At 47.7% G+C, this 17,798-nt stretch overlaps 1 protein-coding gene across 1 annotated transcript; it reads right to left on the bottom strand.

The window, feature by feature from the left end:
* Nucleotides 1-1,271: 1,271 nt before the first annotated feature.
* CETP (cholesteryl ester transfer protein) lies at nucleotides 1,272-17,614 on the bottom strand. The gene is made up of 16 exons (XM_065416587.1): nucleotides 17,408-17,614; nucleotides 15,750-15,864; nucleotides 14,059-14,193; nucleotides 13,022-13,092; nucleotides 10,687-10,774; nucleotides 10,487-10,556; nucleotides 9,877-9,937; nucleotides 7,419-7,510; nucleotides 5,832-6,011; nucleotides 4,496-4,546; nucleotides 3,768-3,935; nucleotides 2,975-3,042; nucleotides 2,805-2,847; nucleotides 2,639-2,708; nucleotides 1,576-1,661; nucleotides 1,272-1,473 (listed from the first exon to the last, which is right to left on the bottom strand). Exons 1-16 carry the CDS (start codon nucleotides 17,532-17,534, stop codon nucleotides 1,399-1,401), a joined length of 1,500 nt encoding a protein of 499 aa, XP_065272659.1. The 5' UTR covers nucleotides 17,535-17,614; the 3' UTR covers nucleotides 1,272-1,398.
* Nucleotides 17,615-17,798: the final 184 nt, after the last annotated feature.

Genomic DNA, 17,798 nt, shown 5'->3' with positions numbered 1-17,798 from the left:
TCTCAAACTTCTTGGAGAAACCCTGATTTTAATATGCTTTCATGCAATGGGAGAGAGTTCTGATCTCCTATTTTTATTATTGTAATAACCCTGTGATTCTTGGAATTGCATTTAGTATTTGTTCCTCCTGTTTTGCTTTTGAGTTTTTCCCCTCATATTGAATGCTTTATAGAAACACAGTGGCTGGAAAGAAGATATAATTGGTACCAAAAAAAAAAAGAGATTGAACAGCACCAAAACATCATTGCATTGCAGGAGCATACAAAAGAATGCATGGTACTGGGGGGTCCATCCATTTGTATCTTTTGCTCTTTCCTCGTGCTCTTTCTAGTCTCCTCTTTTTGCTGCTCGTAAACTTGCACCAATGGCATCACCACCCCTCTGTTATTGAGATGGCTATAACTGAACACACTATACCAGTTGCAAACAGTGTAGCAAGGGACTATACCCATCATCTCATGTCCCAGGATGTGATGCCTCTCAGGGCCGCCCAGAGGGGGGGGCAAGTGAGGCAATTTGCCCCAGGCCCCGGGGCCTCGCAGGGGCCCCCACGAGAGTTTTTTGGGGCCCCTGGAGCGGGGTCCTTCACTCGCTCCGGGGGCCCCGGAGCTTCTTCCGCTCCGGGTCTTCGGCGGCAATTCCGCGGCGGGGGGTCCTTCCGCTCCGGGACCCGCTGCTGAAGTGCCCTGAAGACCCGCGGCAGGGGGTCCTTCCGCCCCGGGACCCGCTGCCGAAGTGCCGGGTCTTCGGCGGCAATTCGGCGGCGGGGGGCCCCAGGCCCCCTGAATCCTCTGGGCGGCCCTGATGCCTCTATGTAAGCATCAGTCATTGAGACTGCCATATTACACTTCAAAGTCATATCCAACTTACTGATCCTAATACCATGCCTAGGCATTCTGGCATTACTGCTTCTGAGGTTACTCTCTGGGAAGTTAACCAAGTCTGGTGATCGCATCTCTAAGGTTTGTCAGTATCACCACACTACCCCCTTTGATATGACTGGTGGCTAGAAGAAGCCTGGGACTAGCACAGTAAAACGCTGCAACGGGGATGAAAATGGACCAGTTAAATCCTTCACTGGGCCTGGCACTAGGTGGTAGGGCCTGATCCAAACCCACTGACTTAGTAGTTCACTTTCATGAGCACAGAGAATCACCTAAGACTTTTAAAGCAACAAGCCGTAGCTTTGGCTATGGACTTCGCCATCCATGTTTAGCAGGGATTCATCAGAGAGAGATGTCCATAAAAGCCAGAGTATTTCTTGCTAAAATCAATATCTCTTTTAATGGCTGGGCTATAGGGAAGCTGACCCCCCAAAAGGACATAATTTCATTGGGTCACATGCATTCTTTCTATTTGTACAGTCAATTCCAACACTCCTTTATGAATGGATTCCTTCTATAATGTTTTCTTAAGAAAATCTACAAGCAAATGATGTGGGAAGCCAAAATCCAGCTGTATAATTAGGTATCCCTATAAAGAGAGAGAGAGAGACGAGTTATACTAGCTCACACCACATTTACAACAAGAAGCTTGCAGTGTTCTGTACATAGAAGTGGCTGTAAGTTTACTTACCTCCTTTGTGATGATCTCAGGATTTTTAATTTCAAATAGATTGAGTCCTTTGCTGTTCATCAGAGAAGTTAAAGCTGGCTCGATCCCTAGGAAATCAATAAAACCATCCAGTTACAGGCCCACTAACGGTGGTTTGCTAGTCCCTCGACAGTAAACGCATTTGGTGAGACTGTCTGATTGCATAGTAGAAGGGCAAACTTCCCATGCTGGGTGTGGTACCTCTGAGACCCCATGAACTTCAGTTGTCCCTATTTTCACACAATGGGCCCGTTTTCACAGTGCCGCTGCTTTTAAGCGCCAACATTTGTGCACTAGGCCTTGATCCTCTTTTCACAAGGGCCACTTTGCACTTGCACAAGGGGAGACAGTTTTTCATCTTGGTGAATAGGAAAGTGGATCCCACACTGGGATGAACATTAGTTGGCGCCTTTGAAACCCACACACGCACCATGGAGCTTTTGACATGCTGGAAAACGGACAAATGAAACACACCAGAGTGTGATTTTTTTCGTGATTCTGATGAAAGTGCATCATGAATCAATCAGCGATACACTGAATCTAAGGGGAACTCAGTTTTGTGCCAGGTTTGCCAATGATGTGACTTTTTTCACACCACTCTACTGGCCACTTTATTATTATTTAACCACGTTAGTGCTGCCTCAGATACCGTACTAGGTACTGCCCCATGTACTGGGTCCATTGTCATTAGATGGAAGATTTTCCATAGAGACTAAAGGGGTTTAGAGCATCTCCCATGATGCACTACAGCCAGGGGCTCCCATGATGCACCACTTCTCTGCACCAAGAAGAGAAAGGGTGCATCATGGTCCGTGTAATCCAACCTTAGAGGAAGCACCCAAACTACAACTCCCATGCAGCATTTCCAAATCAAAATATTTCAGATTTTTCACCAAAAAGTCAAAAATTTCCATGGAAAACAACTCATTTCTGAACAGCAACTATGGAACAATTAGAAACAACTTGCAGCCACTTCAAACGACAGTTCGAAAACACAACTGACGTTGCATGTTCTGCCAGAACTTTCTCCGGAGCATAAACTCACTTGAAATCACTTCTGGGATTCCTGCAACTGAGATGATTTTCTGCAGGAAGTGCCTTAGAGATCTGTCATCCTGAAAATCAAACACATTTACAGAAAGAAGCAGCAACTGCAGAGATCTATAATGACCCCTAAGGTCTTCCCTGGAGATTCAATGCTCTCTACTTACCCCAGCTCTCTCCAAAGCACATTTAAAAACTTTAGGCTCTATCCTGTAGGAAAATATTAACCGAGAAAAGATAAAGTCAGTGAGAAGTATCTGAAAAAGCCTTCTTTCTTTGCAGCTAGCACAGGCAAGTTAAGAGACCAGTGCAATGCACAAGAGACACCGGTACCTACACAGAGTCAGCGAGATGCAAAACCAGTTTCTTTTCTACATACGCAGACTGGATTGTGACAGTGACTTCCTGTGAAGAGAAGGAGACAGTCACACGCTCTGTCTGGCTTCATCACCAGATTCATCGGAGGAAGAAAATCATGATCATTCCCTTTTGCCAGTTCAGCATGGTAAACTCCTGTTGAGCCCCTGCTTACTAGGAGCTCTGGAAATTGAAGCTCTGTGACTTGATTAGTGAGGTACGTGCCTGATAAGCGTTATTTATTAAGCCTGTACTATATGGGTAGGCACACAGCACTGACCAAACACTTAGTCCCATCCCCGCATGCGCAGGGCTCTGGTGTCGTTCTGATAAAGCCAATGGAATTACACATCAGAGATGTGTATGGCCCACAGAGGCAGCATTAAAATAACGCACTACTGAACACTTTTCCACAGGACTCTCTAGAAATAACGTCATGTTCCAGGTTTGCATGTGTGGATGGGGGTCAAGGAACACCCAAGCTATACTGGCTAGTGAGGACAAATCCATGTTAACTGGCTAGTGAGGACAAATCCCAAGAGACGGAGAGAACAGGGGAGCGGGGGGGTGAGAAACTAACCACTTCAGATTGCTATTTGTGTGCCCCTCCAGCCGTCATTTACTTTCCAAACAATGTCAATGTAATGACCGAACTTTAAAGCTTTTATTGGTTGAGCACTAACAGCATCTGTGATGCAATGCAGAGCCTAGTGTGAGACATGGTCCCTGCCCCAAGGAATTTGCAACCTAGATTAACTGAATAAGAAACTGACCTTCTCAAAATATAACACCCCGGTGGGCTCTGCTCCTTGGGAAAAAATGCTGAGTTCCACGGCAACAGATGACTTCACAATTGTCCCTTCAGGCTGGAGGGTAATTTGGGGAGGGGTGAGACTCCAGACCTTAGCCAGCGAGTCATTATAAGAAGTGCCTTGAAAAATCTGTAGGACATAAGGGGGACAGGATACGTGCTCAAGACGTTTCTGAGGTGCATGGTACTTGATTTCTTAATTTATGAGGCGCACGCAACACACTGCATCCCTCTTATGGCCTCAGGTTCTTCTCACTGCCCCCCGCCCCAACCAGCCCCAGTAATTGAGTTGGGACACTGGGGGAACTACACAGGGATGGGGGTTGGAGAAATCCACTCCCTCCCCCCCAGCTCTACAGAGGCTACTGCAGCCCAAGGGGTGAAGGAGCCTCAGCATCCCTTGCCCCCAGCATCCTAGAGATGGTGGGGAGGGGGAAGGACCCAAGATGCTACGTCGTGGCAAATCACCCAGCCCCTACCTGAAAGAGCCACTGTGTTCCAGCCTCCCCCCCCCCCCCCCCCGTGGTTCCGTGTGGCAGGGGCAGACGTTGACCTTCGGTTGGGTCGTCGCCTTCCAGCTCAGGAAGGGCGTTCCTTATGTGTTTATTCACTTTACTATTGTATATTCCATTTAAAGAAACAACATTGCCACGGTCCATAAAGTTAGCTCTGAACTGGCTCCCTGGTTACCTCTTGCACAATCCCTTGGTGAGCCTCCGTGTCTTCCATTTCAAACATCTCCTTAAAGGAACAACAACAACAATGAAATTATGAGTTGGTTTGAGCACAATGTGTTCCCAACGTGTCACCGGAGCTGGGGGGCCCAAAGAGTGTCCGTAGGTTGAGGGCAACTCCCAAGGAATTCTCAAATGTGGCTGAATTAATATAGAACAAGAGGGGCAGCCCCTGGAGACCACAGGGCAACGGTCTATCTTGAACCAACCAACCACAGGAACAATGTGTGGCTGGACATCTTTGCTACCACTGACCCAGGCTCTGGTTTTGCTCTCATTAAAAGTAGGATAAATTACAACACATTGTTCCCCACGTCAGCAAATTGTTCTGTCAGCTCCTTCTCCTACCCCTGTCTCTCTGTCCGTGCTTTTTCACTCCGGCCGCTGCAGGTTTCACCCACTGGATTTTCCCTCTTCATCACAGTCATTCTCCTAAGCAGAGCCCAAGCCCAGTACCAATTCTAAGCTGCAATAAACCAAGTGCTCTTGTCTACTCAGAACTAAGCTTGGTGCAAGCTGGTATTTCAGATCTTGTAACACCTTCTCTTCTGCAGTACTGCTGGGAAAACAAGACCCATAGCATTTTGTTTTCTGAGGATTTCTTTTTTCTGTCGTAAGATGTGGTTATAGCCAATAAAGTGACTCCATGTAAGACATTGTGAGGTTGCAGATTTCCTTTTCTCCCAATGATCCCACAGCATATTTTGCTTAGTTTACAAGTCAAAAGATTAATTTTCTATCTGCCAGCGTAACCCACTCAGTGTGGGCACTCTGTCACCCACAGCCAGCGGCTGATGCTGCTGATACAGTCTTGGTTAACAGCTGAGACTTTTAGCTCCTGAGTTCTCACGTTCGATCCCCACTGCTGACAACCCTCCCATAGGACCAGTGTTACACCTGCACCACAGACTTACCCCCAGGATCTGAAAATCTGGCTAGGATTCCGCAATCCAGAAAATAAGCTGAGTGTGTTGTTACCATGAAACAAAATAGAATCCACTTTGCTTTCCCATAGCTCTTTGGGGTCTGCAGGGGATTAGTAGATAGGACTCATCGACCAACACACAGGGAGCAGGTATGGACATCTAAGAAGGTGCCACTTTTCTGACCATGATCACACTGTAGGCTGCATCTCACTATACGTTCCCTTCTTCTTTTGGAACCAGATTGCACAGCAAATGAATGCTCTGAGAATTTTTACCTTCTCCCCAAAGTGGGGGGAGGAGGCGGGGAAGGGCTTCAAAATACTATTTGAGTGAGAGAAAAAGTTAAAATAACCCTGTAATAGTTACCCTTAACTCTTCCCCTGTGATCGTTAACACCAGACGTTCATCCAGGAAAGCTGCCATGGCCAGAGAGTTCAGGACCTGGTCTGAAAACCAGAAATATAGCATCCTGGACTCGGAGAGCAGAGATGGAGCAAACATGGAGTCATTGAAGACGACTGAATAGTTCTTGTACAAAAGCAGACCCTTCAAATGAAAGAGAATGCATTGCTGGTGACCACCAATTAGCCAGCTGTCCTCACCTGGCCACGTCACGCTTGGTCTGCGACGCAAAGGGCTAGTTAGAACATAAGAACGGCCGTACTGGGTCAGACCAAAGGTCCATCCAGCCCAGTATCCTGTCTACCGACAGTGGCCAATGCCAAGTGCCCCAGAGGGAGTGAACCTAACAGGTAATGATCAAGTGATCTCTCTCCTGCCATCCATCTCCACCCTCTGACAAACAGAGGCTAGGGACACCATCCCTTACCCATCCTGGCTAATAGCCATTAATGGACTTAACCTCCATGAATTTATCCAGTTCTCTTTTAAACGCGGTTATAGTCCTAGCCTTCAGGCAAGGAGTTCCACAAGTTGACTGTGCGCTGTGTGAAGAAGAACTTCCTTTTATTTGTTTTAAACCTGCTGCCCATTAGTTGTGTTTATTAAAGCCAGACAGGATAAGCTAAGCCAGACACAGATGGAAGACGGTGCACTATACAGCCTGGGCAAGATTCTCAGCTACCGCCAATACGTGCAGGGTGTAGTCAGGGTGGATAGCTAATCCCAAAGGGGCATGGTGGAGCAAAGAAGCCAGTTGCAGCTCCCTGATTTTAGGGATGAGTCTAGGCTGGCCCCGTCCCCAGGATAGATGAGAGAGACCAAGGACCATTCTAAATCACAGCAGCTGGTTGAAGCCACAAGGGACTGTTATGCCAGGGAGGGACTACGAGAGCCCAATAATGCTTCAGCCACACCTCCTTGTGACTAGCCATCCTATGTGGGAGACTCACCCACGCACTGGGGGTGTCCTCGAGAGATCAGTTAAGGTGGTGCTGGCTGGGGGGGGGGGGGGCGCGGAGAATCCGGCCCCTGTATGTGCAGAGTTTACCGAAGACCTTTCTAATTCCTGAGGGTTTGAGTTGCTTTAACTGAACCTGAGCGTCAGTTTGTATTTCCCTTGTTAACAGCGTTCTGAGTAAGGACAGCTGAGAGCCAGCCCTGATCAAATAAGAGCCAGTCTGCAAACCTTTCCATCTCTCGCCTTCTAAAAGACTAGTCCCGGAAAAAAGAATACTCTGTCCTTCTAGAACGCCTTTAATCTGGGGCTCTTACAACTCACTGCACCCTGGGAAGTAGGGATTTATTATCCCTATTTCATAGGTGGGGAAACTGAGGTAAAGAGTCATTAAGTGACTTCAACTATATAATAAATCAGAAGCAGAACCAGCAGGAGAGCCCTGGAGTCTTCCTTCCTTAACCCTTGCTCTAATGGTTAGACATCTCTGCCTTCTAGCCATCTCCAAGAGTGGGACAGAGAAGAGAACTGGAAGAAATTAGTATGAAATGCCCCCACCCTCATTTGTCCCCACTCCCCCCCCAAAAATACTTTACCTTATGATGCGATTCCATGTAGTTTGCTTTTATTACTGGAAATGATGCCAGTGAAATATCTACTCCTATAGCCCCATCCTGGAGGAAATTTGCTGCAGAAAAAAAATAAAAACCACTCGTTTTACTGACTCGATCACATGATCGAGGCCAGAATTTACGAAGTCCATTTCGAACACTAACAGATTAACTCCTGCAGACTAGAGGAAGATAATATAGCACAGCACGAGGAGTCAGGACACCTAGGTTCTATTACTATCTCTGCCATGGACCTTCCGTGCCTCAGTTTCCCCACTTGTAAAACACGACTAATAATTCTCAATCCTGGCATTCCAAAGTGATGGGTGCAATAGAAAAACCTTAGAGAGATGTATCAGAGGGGTAGCCGTGTTAGTCTGGATCTGTAAAAAGCAACAAAGAGTCCTGTGGCACCTTTAAGACTAACAGATGTATTGGAGCATAAGCTTTCATGGGTGAATACCCACTTATGGCTTCAGTCTCTCAGGCCTCATACTTTAATTTAAGGTCACTCGCTATCTAACTAATCTAATAAATATTATTTATCCATCCCTGTGGTGTCTGAGCATGTAGGCCAACCAGGAAGGGGGGGATTTTCAAGCACATTTACATGACTTAGGAGCACAAGTTCTATTGAGTATTTTTTCCCCCTTGGCAAATATTTTCCTGCAGGACGGCGCCTTAAGGTTTTAAACCTGCACGGAGCTCTGGTCAATATTTCATCTTAAGGGAGGAGCCCCTGGCAAACCGGGATGTCATTTTCAATGGCTGCAATGAACATTTCATGTGTCAATTTCTGTTTGGTTCTCAGAATGACAAATCTCCAAGGCGCTTTCAGGTGCCGGAGCCCCAGAAGTGATTTCAAGCGAGGGCAGTCTGGGGGGGGAACGTTCTGATGGTGACGCCCACACACGTGACATCAGTTCAGTGTACAGACAGCTGTTAGCTGGTTCTTACGGCTTTGCTGATGCCGTTCCACAGCTGCTCTCGTGGCACTGCCGTTAAGTGCCAGCGTTTAATGGCAATGTTGGCACTTGAAAGAAGATGTAGCAAGTCCATGGGGCAGGACCTGGTTCAGTATCTGAGGCAGCACTCAAGTGGCCCAGTAATAGTACTGGCTAGTAGAACGGTGCAAAAAGAATCCCACTATTGACAACACTGGCACAAAACTCAGTTTTCCTCACATTCAGCAAATCACTGAGTCACGATGCCCTGACTTTTTTCATCTGACTCCCCGCACACAAAAATCACGCTCTGGTGTGTTTCCAGACATGTCAAAAGCTGGAGTGTGTTTCAGAGGCACCAATCCTGTTTGTCTCCACGCGTGACTCGTCGTCCTGTTCACCAACGTGAGAAACTGTCTTTTCTCGTGCAAAATGGCCCTGGTGAAAAGAGGAGCAAGGTCTGCTGGGCAAATCCTGGTTCTTAAAGAACCGTGTCATTGGCGTGGGGCCCGTTGAGTGAAAACAGGGACAACTGAAGAGAGGCGCATGCTGGGCCCAGGTTCCTGGGATCTCCAAGGCACCACACAGCCTGGAAAGCTTGCCCTTCTGCCTGCAGTCTGAGAGGTCACTTCTGGGGAAGTGACGTAGGTGAACGGGCCCTACTGACTTCCACTGGGGTTTGTGCTCTGAAGAAAAAAATCCAGCCCCAAGTCTCACGCAGGCACTTCTAATGAAATCTTACTTACCCGACGGACTTGAGCGTCTCTTTGGAATCTGTACAACACGCTCTCCTCCTGTTTTAACTCAGAGCAGATCGACTCTGAAACCACTGTAGACATGCCCAAGTTAGCTTTGATCTAGCTAACTCGGGGTACTACCTGCCTGAGGCCAGGTCTACACTCAGACGTTAGGTCACCCCAGCTACATCGCTCAGGGGTGTGAAAAAACCACACACACCCCCGAGCAACACCGTTAAGCCAACCCACCCAATGCTAGGTGGGTGGAATCATTCCTCCATCGACCTAGCTACCACTTCTCAGGGAGGTGGATTAACTACAGTGAGGGGAGAAGCTCTCACGTCACTGTAGTAAGTATCTAAACCGAAGTGCCGCCACGCCTCTGTAGCTTTCCAAGTGTAGATGAGCTCTGAGTAATGCCCAGGGGCCAGGACTGGCTTGCACAGCCCACACTGAACTCCTAGCTGGATAAAAGCTAGATTGAGTATATCCAGCCCACACGAGCAGAAGTCCCACCCCATGACTGCAGGGTAGATGGACCCTCAATCTCCAGCCTGCGTAGTTTCTTTCCTCAACCCCCCACCGCACAGGGAGGGATTCTGATTAGTGCCGTTTTGGGTGCGGCTTCCTCGACCACGGCCATGTCTCGATCCCCGTTTCGCAGGGACAGGGTCATTGTCTCCTTTGGGTCTAGCTCAGCCGTAGTGGATTGCGTCTCAGAAAGGAGGAAGACAGGGAAGAGAAACTGGGCAGAACACTTACCTGCTCTGTCCTGTATAAAATCTGCCAGCAGCTGAGCCAGAGAGTTAATTTCTTTACACACCTACAAGAGGAAAGGAAAGCAATTGAATGCATTGGTGTGGGCCAAAAAAACCCCGGTGTGGCCATGTGTCCAAATCCAAGTCTTGCAGCCTCCGAGGCCTCAGTGTGATCTCACTCATGCCAGTTTTGCACTGGTGTAACTCCACTGGAGTCACTCCTGATTTACACTGCTGGGAGATTAACGTCAGCCTCCTGCTTTTTAAACATGACCCTCAAGCGTCTGACGTTACCCTCTCTTTGGATACCAGCACTAAGAGGTTGCTGCTAAGCAAGGCAGGATGCTCCATGCCTGTCAGCTTGTTGCCAAAACCCTGCTGTCCCAGGATACCAGGGTCTAGAATTGGGACTCAACCCTATATTCCTGGCAGCACAGGTCCAGAGTACTCCATTTAGACACCAGACCAGCCTCTAAGTTTCACTGGGACTCCTCATAGTGCAGGATCAGGCCCTTCATTATTATGATGTACCAATGCCAGAGGCTTATAGGGCACTTTGTGGACATAAGACACAGCCTTTGCACTTCTGTCATCTAGTCGTCTGTGTTTCTTACCTGGCCTTTTAGAACGAGCTTCAAGGTAAATGAGATGAAGTCTGTGAAGAGCTGTTTTAGCCACCCTGGCCTGCAGAGAAGAAAGATCGTTACGGAAATGTGGGGGGTGCCCAATGGGATCGAAAGCCCGCGGGGACAGTAGCGACAGGCCAGGCAAGCTGCCATGTGCACAAGGATGCATTGCTTGAAGAAGAACTCACTGTTTGTCTCCCTGGAGATGGAGCGTCAGCTTATAGAACGTCAGGTAACAATCCGAGGTATCGGCCGCCACCCGGCCCTTTGCACACGCTGCACAGCACAAAAAACAAACGTGGATTATAAACCCCGTGCAACTGACAAGAAACTGGGAAGCGAAATAAACAGGGCACCTGTGCTAGCTGGAGTGAGTACAGGACAGAACAGGGGGAATCAGAGACCCCGGGTGACTAGAGGGAAATGGATCTTTTAACTGCACCATACTGAGAAGTGGAAGAACTTAGGGTCTGAGGCTACGAAGGGGCAAACACTGCATGTGTACCAAGCTCAGTAGGTTTACGGGGGACTTATTTGGGGTTAAGACAGGGAGGTGGGAACCAGGAAATGAGAGTGCTGGGGTCAAATTTTCAAAAGCATCCCGGGCCCAGATTTTCAAAGGTATTTCGGAGGCATTGCTCTGCTCAGGGCTGCAATCCCGAGTTGGCTTCACAACCTGAGTCTCGTTTTCCAAAGGGAACAAAGGCACTTAGGAGTCTGAGGTCTGGTCTACACCTAAAAGTTGGGTCGACCTAGCTATGTTGCTCAAGTGTATGAAAAATTCACGCCCCTAGTTAAGCCGATCTGAGCCCTGGTGTAGACACTGCTAGATCAACAGAAGAATTCTTCTGTCAGTCAAGCTATTGCCTCTCCCGCGGGTGGATTAACAACAGGAGAACCCCTCCCATCACCAGAGCAAGTGGCTACACTACAGGAACGGAGCAGAAGCGCTGTAGCTACACTGCTGTAGCGCTCAGAGAGTAGATATCCCCGAAGTGTTATTAAAAGTCAATGGGACTTAGGCTCCTAAGTCACTTGGATGCTTTTGAAAATGTTACCCGTGTCTCAACTCTGCCCACTAACTCGTCTGTGATGCGGGCAAGTCACTTCATGTCTATGTGCCTGTTTGCCCCTCTGTACCATGGGGTGAACGCTTGCCCATCGCCAGGCAGTGCTTTGAGAGCTGGAACACCTGGCTTCCTCTCCAAGAGAACTAGCAAATATAAATGACTCTGGCACTTTCTGCCAGGATCTCGCTCCTCTTGGACTTTAAAGCGACTCCCATGTAACATTATTGCGACCCCCATCCCAACCAAAAGAGGTATTTCCTCCACCAGACGTTTTCTTCACGGAACGCGATTTTTAAACGTGCTTCTTCCCCCAGCCTCCCAGCCCAAACCAATGCACTGTGGGGAAAAGGTTTGCAAATCATTCCATGCAACGCTGGCTACATTGCAGTTAGCTTGCAACCCACTGCATGCAAAAGGCTCCTGTCATTCCTCTGATGACAGAGACGACCAGCAGGCAGTTTCACCAAGAACTTCTGGGTTCTAGTTCTGCACTGACTAGCTGCAATATCTTGGTCAAGTTCCCTTCGCCTCGCTCTGCCTTGCTTTTCCTGTCGATACATGATGTGCTGCAAGGGATAATCAGCTTAACATTTGGATAGGGCTCTGCAAATATGACACACTGTTGTCACATGCTTCATGCTGTTATGGTGCCCGAGGGTCTTTAGAGCAGTAAAGCCAAAGAAATAACCAACTCCCTCCCATCAGCAATAGATGGCTCAGTTTGGTCCAATAGTGAGAGAATGCGGAAGCCAGCAAGGAATCTAAAGCCCAGTCTGGGATAAGCCATTGACTCATTTTTCATAAAGTCAGTCACTTTATATTATATATTATACAGAACTCAGAAACCTGCTATAGAACAGGAGCTCGCTGAAAACGAAGGGGCTCTTGTGAAGTTTTGTTTCCCTAGATCAAAACCCCCAACGGACGCAACTTTGTGCAACTCACTCCTGGGTTTGTGGGTTTTTTTGTTATCCTAAACTGCAAAATAGAGAAGAGGGCTGGTCTGTGGATAGAGCAATGGCCTTGGCCTCGAGATCCAGCCCAATTCTCAGCTGTCCACCAATGTAAATCCACGTAGCTCCATCGAAACAATTGACACCAGCGGAGAACCTGTCCCTTTAATCTCTCTCTACCTCAGTTCCCCCTCTGTAAAATGGGATTCCTTTCTCCTACGTTGTGCATGCCTTGCCTAGTTAGATTGTTAGCTTCAAGTGCAGGGACTGCCTCTCGCTGCGTGTTTGTAACCGCCCAGCACAATGGGGCCTGGATCTCAGGTGGGGCCACTCGCTGCTACTCTAATAGAGATAAGCAACAAAAGGGCCATGATAAGCTTCTCATAGCAAAAGCACATGGTACTGCATGGCAGGAGAGGTCACTCACAGTACCTTGGGCTCAGTAAGGTTAATCCAGCTGTAGCTAAGGACGCTGTATTCCAGGCTGTGCCGCTACTTACTCAGTTTGGCGTTGATCTGGAGATCAATTGAGGATTCAATTTCAAAATCAATGGAGTGGGTGAGTTTCACACTGTAAGAGAATGGAAAAGACTCAGCAGCCGTATCCGTCATAGAACTAGAAGTCCAGTGCTGGCACATAGACCCCAATGGCGATAGGTGCCTTCTAAACACCTTGAAGACATCAGATTGACTATGTAAGACTAGCCCCATTTCTGTCTTTATTAGCCATTTCCCCCTTGAATAAAGAGGCCAGGAAATTGCAACACTTGTTTTAAAAAAACCATAACCCAGAATGTGTGTCCTTCCCTTGTATTCACTCCCTGGGTTTCTTTGCACTCCGAATTGCTAGTTGATGTCACATCAGGAATAGAACCACCACACTGATGAACCATTCAGAGCTCAGACCTGGCCCCCCCTTGTCTGTGAAGCTCTCTCACCTCCCCCACCCTCCCTCAACCTGCTTGTTCTCATTGCCAACTAGGATTAAATGGATTCAGGTTGTTTTGAGAATCCTTTAGGAAAAGTCTGGGCTTCTTTACCTTAGAGAGGAGACAAATAAAGGGGACAGAATACATGTCTATACAGTAATGGGTGGGACAGACAAGGTAGGTTGGGGATTGTTGTTGTTCTTGTCTCATAACAAAAGATCAAGGGGACAGTCAATGAAATCAAAAGGAGGAACATTCAAAACCGGGAGAAAGAAATACTTTTGCACACGACACATAATTAGATGGTGGAACTCACTGCCACATGAAGCTGTTAGGGGTTAAAACTTAGCACAATTCCAAAAGGGATTGGAGATTTATCAGGATGTCAAGAATATCCAGTTATAATGAATAATGATAAATAATAATAATGTTGGAAGAGATATTAAACTCTGAAGCACAATCACTAACTATTAGAGACCAGCATGTGGGGGCAGATTACTCCACATCTGTCCACTGTGGGCTTCTTCCTTCTGGCAGAGACATGCTACTGGATTAACTGGACCTGGGTTTGATCCAGTCTGGGAGTTCCTGTGTTCCTACATACTTACAACCAAGCCCCGGTGTAGCCATAACTCAGGGTCCCTTTGAAGGATGCTGTCACATTCTGAATTGCAATGTCTATGGCATCGTCTTCCTTAAAATCGACCTCACTGTTTTCTATGGACAAGTCGTTGATCTGTATGCTAAAGAAGAAAATGAAAAGGGTGGATACATTCAGAATGCCCGGCGTGACCTGAATGCGTCTCTTTTCTCCATTGGCGCTCTCTCGGTTATTGTTTCTTGCTAACCTTGTAATTGTACTGAACTCTGTACATTCGCTGGGACAATTTCTAGGAGAGACACTACATAAAGTTGTTTTGTTGCATCACATTTCTTCTTGGTCGGGTGAGTAATAAAAAATAATATAGTCTTGTATTCTTACAGTTGCTTTTGCTGAATTGTGTGACTGATCGATAGTAATAAGTTAACATAATAAAATATAGCAGCTTTCATCCCAAAGTGGTTACACACTCAACACCTCACTATAAGTAGGAGTTGCTTTATTCACCCCTGAAATGTGTAACCCGTGCCCATGGGTGGCCCTCTGGCACCCTCTGGTGGTGGCTGGGCCACATTTAGCGATTGAGAAGCCTGATACACTGTTGGCTGATACAGCTGTCATTTAGCTCAGTCAGTCAGCCCTACACAGCAACACCCCCCCAAAGTGCATCAGAGCCTCAGGTTTGGGGCTGAAAACAGCATGTAGATGTTCGAGCGAGGGCTGGAACTTGAGATTCCCCGCCAGGTTTCAGAGCCCCTGGCTCCAGCCCAAGCCTGAATGTCTACATGGTTATTTTTTAGCCCTGCAGTGTGAGCCCGAATCAGCTGACCCACACTCGGAGACTTGCTGCTGTGGATGGGTTTTGTTTGTTGCTTGCTTGCTGTATAGCTGTACCGTTAGAGACCCAGGCTTTAAGACACAGAGGTGGCAGGGTCAACCCACCCAAGGACACAGCACTATAAAAGTAGCTCCGTCTGCAGCAACTGTTTGACAGGGCGCACAGAAACACTGCATCCCCACGTAGCAAAGAATACTGCACCAATTCAAACAGCAGAGGACTTTTAGGTGGGCAACAGTTAATTACTAGAGATGGGCCCAAAGCAGAAGCCCTGGCCCAACGTACTTTGGGAAAGTTCAGAGTCTCACGTGAACTGCGTGACTTAGAGTCCGGGGACGTGGGCAGTGCTTTGAAACCCATCTGTTCTCCATGTCCCCAGAGCAGACGTAGTCCGTGGTGCAGTCACTGAATTGCTACATGCAGATCTGCAGGCAGCGGATGCTGCGTGGGGGTTGGACAGCTGTTTAAACAGTGCCACATGTAAATCAATGAGTTCAGTCACCCTCCTGAGTCAGTTCAATCACCTGAACCTTCGGACACCTTCCCCCATTCTCTTCGCTCTCTTCCAATGATGTAAGTGAAACAGCTCACAAATAGCCTTGGTAGCTTGTTAGATCTCTAGCTGTAAGTGACTTATCCAATGGCAGATGCCAAATTATGCTGGCCTCTATTTTAATCAGGAAATACTTGCATGTGGAAAGGAGCAGAAGGGGGCCTCGTTCTCCCATCTATGATTTCAGACCGAGCATATTTGAATCTCCCTTCATACCTTTTTCCCAAGCACATCCAGGGCCTTATTCATAGGCCTGCCGCATTTCGTGGCACAAAAGGGAGTTTAGAAAGCGCACGGTCGTACTTACTTCGTTAACCCGTAGGCCACTTTGCCAAGAAACCTCATTGACCTTTCCTCACTGATATCAGGGTAGGTGGCATGTCTGAATGCTGCTTGAATTACCTGAGCTGTTTGCTGGTTCACTGCAAGCGGAACAAAGGGAAAAGACAAACGATAAAGCACAGTTCAGCTGCGTTTCAAAATCAGATCAGCGCCTCTCGTTAATAGCATTAAAAGCCGTACAGTTTTGCTTGGCACCTAGCATCCATCCGTGCAGGGATAAGCTCCCGTTAGCTTCATGGTAAAACACTGACTTAAGCGTGTTGCACAGGGGAAGGTCATAGGGATAGCACCTCCCTATGTCTGACCCGTGCTCCCAGGGCATCCAGCCCAGATTTCACAATGAGACCAGATCATGAAGGGAGTTTAACGAGAGCTGTGATCCTCCCCATACAGCGCAAATCTGATCAACCGAGCTCAGAGCGATGGATCTCACTACTGAGTTCCAGTGCTTTGCTATAAGGCCGTTCCCAACCACCAGAGACAATGCAAAAGGACAGAAGAGTTTCCACAACAGATGAGACCATTGGTCCATCATGTCTGGTTGTCCCACGACAGCATGGCCAAGATCATCTGATCCTTCCTCAGTGGCAGGTAACCAAACAGCCTAATGCACCTAGCCAGGTGTGCAGGTCTGCACGAGGATAAACAATCGTTCCTGACTCTTGCAGTTGATCTCGGTATACCCTGGAGAATGAGATGAAATTACTAGGGTCATGATCATGGTCTGCACAGCTACAAAATGTTAACAACAGCCATAACATTCCCCATCCCCTTTCAAATTCTAGCCACAGGGTGTCTCTCAGGCAGAATTTAAATGGCATAAAGTACTATTTCCTTCTAAATATACCAGCCATCAAGTTCATCATCTGTCTTCTTATGCTTGTATTATGGAACAGGGAACCAAGAATAGATTGATCAGTTTTCACTCTCCCCTTCATTACTAAGGCTGGAGTATTTAAAATTAGGTACTAGCACCTTTCATCTGAGGATCTCAAACCCCTTTAGAAAAACCCCTAATGCAGCAGAGAAACATTGCTTCCCCCACTGAGAAACCGAGGCACAGAGACATTAGGTGATTTGCCTTTGGTGCATGGCAGAGCTGGGAATCAAACACAGGTCACCTGACTCTCATGCTGCTGCTTTAACCACTAGACCATGCATCCCCACATCAATTACTGTCACTAATGTGGTTTTTTTAAAAGGTCTGGATAATTTCATGGCCCCCAACAACAGCTGTAGCTATGAAAACTAAGTTTATAATGGTCATTAAATGGTAATGACAAATAAATCTATTGCTTCAGGGCATGAACTGGTCATCAGAGCGATCAGGAAGGAATTTGCTCCCGAAGTACAGCATCGCACCATTGATTCTGAAGCATCAGTCATTGGCTAATGCGGGAGGCTACTGCTGCCTCATTGGACCAGCAGTCTGATACAGCATAGCACGTCTCATTTCAATGGGATACTTAATAGTGTGGTCCCACAGGCTGATTGCAAAGGCTTAACTATAAATACTAGTTGGGGAAATAGGGATGGAGAAGGACTGATGTACTCGTAGCCGTCTGCTGTGCCCGCCGCCTGCCTTCCCTGGGGGGAATATAGCCCAATAAAGCAGAGACTTACGCACTAATGCCGCTGGCTTGGTCATTCTGCAGACGATCCCGGTGAGGTTCAAGGACGACTCCTCAAACGTACAAGCCACTGCCGTGCTGATAAGCGCTAGTGGGATCACAAAGAGCCCGGCCATCATTCTCTAGGCGGAAGATCCCGAGGACTGGCTGACCGAGTCCCTGCTGCAGCGCCAGCTCCTTTCCCATCCCAAACAGAGCTCTTTCTAGACAGGACATGAGCCACTTCCCTTACTTATCCAAGTCATCACACATTTCCTGATCTTCCTATGGCTTCCTTAACCCTTGCAGAGCCACCGCTCTGCCTTCAGCCCAATTTAGATAGGCCGGATTCTTTCCCCAAGACTGCTGTAAATCCGGAATAACACCCCCGCAGCCAATGGAGT

Source organism: Emys orbicularis, chromosome 14 (assembly GCF_028017835.1).
Source record: "Emys orbicularis isolate rEmyOrb1 chromosome 14, rEmyOrb1.hap1, whole genome shotgun sequence".
Lineage (NCBI taxonomy): Eukaryota > Metazoa > Chordata > Testudines > Emydidae > Emys > Emys orbicularis.
This window is presented reverse-complemented; position numbering and strand designations above follow the sequence as displayed.

Coding starts and splice junctions, on each gene's coding strand:
- CETP (XM_065416587.1), bottom strand. CDS start 17,534: ATGATGGCCGGGCTCTTTGTGATCCCACTAGCGCTTATCAGCACGGCA. Junction 6,012..7,418: donor ACATGGAATCGCATCATAAG/GTAAAGTATTTT, acceptor TTTCATTTGAAG/GGTCTGCTTTTGTACAAGAA. Junction 4,547..5,831: donor TCACAGGGGAAGAGTTAAGG/GTAACTATTACA, acceptor TGTTCCTTTAAG/GAGATGTTTGAAATGGAAGA.